Source organism: Lates calcarifer, linkage group LG4 (assembly GCF_001640805.2).
Source record: "Lates calcarifer isolate ASB-BC8 linkage group LG4, TLL_Latcal_v3, whole genome shotgun sequence".
NCBI classification, from domain to species: Eukaryota; Metazoa; Chordata; class Actinopteri; family Centropomidae; genus Lates; species Lates calcarifer.
In genome coordinates this window covers 14,463,251-14,467,719 of record NC_066836.1, presented here as the reverse complement: position 1 = coordinate 14,467,719, position 4,469 = coordinate 14,463,251, and the positions used below count along the sequence as shown (strand labels likewise).

General features: G+C 41.7%; 1 protein-coding gene across 2 annotated transcripts in view; it reads right to left on the bottom strand.

Moving 5' to 3' along the window:
• Positions 1–1,396: 1,396 nt before the first annotated feature.
• camsap2b (calmodulin regulated spectrin-associated protein family, member 2b) overlaps positions 1,397–4,469 on the bottom strand; it is a 34,094-nt gene continuing 31,021 nt past the window's right edge. For both annotated transcript variants that reach the window (XM_018676850.2, XM_018676851.2), the window contains 3 exons: positions 3,774–3,889; positions 3,551–3,669; positions 1,397–3,463 (listed from right to left, as the gene is read on the bottom strand). In XM_018676850.2, coding sequence (XP_018532366.1) covers positions 3,164–3,463; positions 3,551–3,669; positions 3,774–3,889 — 535 coding nt within the window. In that variant the 3' untranslated portion in view covers positions 1,397–3,163. The remainder of the gene's footprint in view (positions 3,464–3,550; positions 3,670–3,773; positions 3,890–4,469) is intronic.

Below are 4,469 nucleotides of genomic sequence, written 5' to 3'. Positions count from 1 at the left end.
TGTGAAGGGATATAGATTATGGCTGATATCAGAGTATTAAAATATCTAATACACCCAAAGACAGAGGCGTGCAAAGGTGGAAAGGTGGAACTGACACAGGCCCAGGAGCCCAAAGAGAAATGGAGTCCCCCGTTTTCACCTGCAAGATCTCTAGGTAAGGGAGAGTAAAAATGACCACACACAAAAACACAACACAAAATGACCACATAGAGATGCAACATGACCAGGGACCTGTGTGTCTTGCTCCTGCGTAGGAGAGGTGGGGAGCCTTTTAAATGACCAAGGGCCTATTGTTTCATAATCCACCCATGTTTCCTGTATGTATCACCCATGGCCTTGATTTATACAAATCTGACTGAAAAGATGGAAGAAGTGTGTGTAAGCTGTAGTGTTTTCTCTGCCTGCAGTGCTCTGTCTTCATTGACCTCTGTATGTCCCTACCCTGTCACAATCTCCAGTGTCTCCAAAGACAAGGTAAGTTCCCTCTTTAACCCTGAACATCACTGATCAGGGGTCTAAGTCGTTATTAAATGCCAAATTTAATCGGTCTGTAATCTAGCTAATATAGAATATGAGTGTCCTGTTATAGCAGTTCAAGCGGAAATAGAAAGAAATTCCTGGATAACGTAATGTTTAAATACATAGAGGAGTATGTATTAATCACAGTCAGCAGTATTTATTTATTTTTTGTTTAGTCTGGGCAGAAATACATAGCAACAATGATGATGTGTCTAGTCCTGCAGAGTATATGGACCTATTGTAACTATGAGTCTGTAGTCTCTGTGCTTGTGCAGCCTACAAAGTAGGCAACTGTCCCCCGACCCAAGTCCCCCAGGGCCCCAGAACATTCCAGGTTAACTGTATGTTGGTGGATTTTTGTTAATTTGATTTATTGCAAATGTCTTCAGGAATTTGCATCACTAAAATACAATGTCAACAAAAGCAGGTCCTGAGTTACAGTGTCATCCTGATTTTCCATGTTGTAATTTTGCTGCTCTGGTATTTTCTGTACTCACAACATCTGCTGCATGTCTGTCTGTCATGGAAAAGGGATCCCTCTGTTGTTGCTCTTCCTGATGTTTCTTCATTTTTTTCAACATTAAATAGTTTGAATCAAGGGTCTAAGGCCAGAGGGTGTCATACTGTGTATAGTCCATTCAGAATTATTTTTTTGTGATACTTTATATATAAATTAAATTGACTAGACTTGAAATTATTATGTCACCAACAAATATTGTGCAAGTGCGTGATATTTACTTGTGTTATTTAGTTGTATTTGAGGAGATAAGGACAATAAAGAGATGTCATGTCAATCAGCATTAACATCAGTTTAAAACAATGATGTAAAGTACAGTTGAATCAATCAAGATGTGAACATGAAATCAAACACCACGAGTACTGTTGATAGCTTGCATTTTAATAAAGCTCAAAGGAATAGAAAAACAACAACAACAAAAAAAAAAAATCCATGAACAGTTGAGAATATTTAGTTAACTGAATAGAGAATGGGTTCAGAGTTGGAAAAAATAGTATGATTTTCTCAGTAAACTCACTGGATTTCATACAATACCACAACAAAGCCTCACTAAGACTTCATATACCTTGCCTCCTCGGCTACACTTCACTCTCGACACACTTCCTTCTTACAAATGCACTGCTTCATCAGTATGCACCTCCAACAGGTAAATGTCGTTACAAAAAATACTTCTATATGCCAAAATATATCTGTACAGTGTCAACACATACTGAAGGAACGTAATGGTAAAAAAAAAAATATGTAACAGTAATGTAAAAAGTAAAAGTAACAAGCATGACAGCCCTGAAGTGGGAACATCTTTGATTAGACTTAACAACAGTGGACAGGGTCCTGAAGTGCTATCATAGAGGAATTCATTTATTTACAATTGTGGACTACTCAGAGGGTAATCATGATCTAATAGTTAAGACAATATCCACATTAAAGTGACATTTTGAGTATCTGTTAGTTCTGACTGTGACATGGTCGATGGTGATTATTTACTCTGAGATCATTGCACAGACTGATGACACAGTGTGGGATTTCCGTCTACTCTAATACTGATGATAGTCTTATCGGTCATACAGTTGAGTGATCACACTTTTTGCATTTGTAGCACAATAAAAGGCCCCAAACAACGACATACTGATACACATACGTGATAAATTATAAAAGCTACTCAAAAGCTACTACAAGCTGACTTGTTCATTTTGAGTGGAACTGCCATTATATACAAACTAATTTAACTTATATACGTGTAGTATATTAGGTTTCTCTGAATAAAATCTAAGACACCTTTTTAAAATATCTTCAATAATAAATTAAGAGTCTATTGCAGGTGCTTTCCAGAATTGTTTTGATGGTATTCCATTTGCTCAATAATCTCATCACTTTATACTTTTGGAAAGTAATTGCAATCACCAACTGAGGTATTTTCCTCACTCTTCTTGGCACTTCACTGTACACACACATACACCAATTTGAACTGTTGATAGGTTCTTCAGTCACATGTAAAAAAAAAAAGAAAGAAAGAAAAAAAAAAACACATGCCTGTATAGCAGCAAAACTTTCATCAAAAAATGCTGCCTCTACCTGATCACAGATCAGACAGGCCATCCTTTAAACCGACCACGGAGGGGGGGACTTAATCTGATCCCAGATGTGTGTCTACCCTGTGTCTACACACAACCTCTCCTGTACCCCGAAAGACTTTTTCAACAGGCGCTGACAAAATGACACCAACACTCACGGCGCATCCATATGACACAAAACAAGCATAAGGCCACACATGATCAACTTATAGAAACCAAACTGCCCCTTCCAGAGGCGTGACATTCAGTGCTTCAGTGGTTCAACTAGGTAAGGCATTGGTCCGCCTATTATTTTCTTCTCTTTTTTTTGGCACACGAGAACAATAATACACATGCTGACAAGTACACGCTTGTGCCCCTTTTAAGTAGTCCAGAGTGTAACAGTCAGCTCTGTACTGTAACAACAACGTCTGAGAGGCCCACTTGTGTTCTACATTCCAGTTGTGACTTATAACAGTGGGACCACATGTCCCTTTAATGAAAAAGTAAAATCCACAAATTCCTCTGTTTTCTTTCCAGAGAAGCAAACGTCCAAACGTTGCCCAGCCATCTGGCGCTACTTAGGGTGCAGTTTTTTGGGCGTCCCCTGCTTCTTGGTCTGCCACAGATGGCTGGCGATGGTAATGGCGTCCACGCTGGCGGACATGGTTTTGGCTGGGATCCGGCTGAACTGCTTCCTGTCCGAGTTGTACTTGTAGAGGCCCTCGATCATCTTTGTCGTGATGCTCCTGGGCCCGATGCCGGCTAGTTTGGTGATCTCCTCGGTCTCCGGGCAGTAGGTGTACACGGACCTGAACTGGCAGCCCGCGTCACGGAACAACACCAGGAAGTTGTTGGCTTCTGACTTCTCCATTTCCTGAAGAGGATCGCGGAAAGAAACCACTGTTACATGTTCTCTGAATTCAAGAGTAAATAAACACACGCACATAAATGCTACACATACATCAAGTATCTTGTTTTTCTGCCCTTCGTTGACCTTGCCAGCCAGGCAGCAGTGAGCCAGGGCGTTCTGGATGATGTGCTTGTTGGACTTGGCACTGGGCTCCTTGTATAGTTTGGGTCCTGGAAGAAAGGAAGAGAGGCATGAGGCAGGCATGAGTTTACAACCACAAAATGTCAAGTTATGTGCAGTACCTATGTGAATGCACATTAGCTAGGTTTTATACCTGTGTACTCAGTGTTGGAGGGAGTGGAGGAGGTGGTAGACTCATTTTCCCAATCCTTCTCTCCGTTACGACTACCAGCCGAAGGACAGGAGGAAAAACCTTCCGCAGAGTCCGGCCTGGAGACGATCGCACACAAACAAATGACACACACAAACGCAACAACAGACACGTAAAGGCCGGACACATGAAGGCACGCACGAGGTACGAAAGCAACAGATTCCACGGACAGACATGCACGCAGATATGAAACACACAGAGAGATGTGGCGAAACAAGGTCAGACGCCGTGACACAATTCTCTGAACCCTGCCCTGTTGTCTTGCATCACATCGTACTGTATACACTGTGGCGAAGCTGTGCAGCGAGGGACAGAAAGGCAGGTTCAGCCAAGCAAAGCAAAAGACTCTATGCCGTCTTTAACGAGAGATGAGCTCGAGTACTTGTGGAGGAAACAGCAAACACAGTGGTAAAGCGCGGAGCAGCCAGCATAGAGAGGAGAGCAAACCACAGTCTGAGAGCGATACTGCAAAAGACAGAGGGGATAAAAAGCGAGAGGACTGAGGCGGAAACAGTTCAGCCACCCCGGTCCAGTGTACTTTAATACAGAAGCAAGATCTACAATGATGGAATATGCAAGATTATTTTACTGTTGACGCATCTGTCTACTTTGATGAGTCTATCTAATGAAATGCAGGCT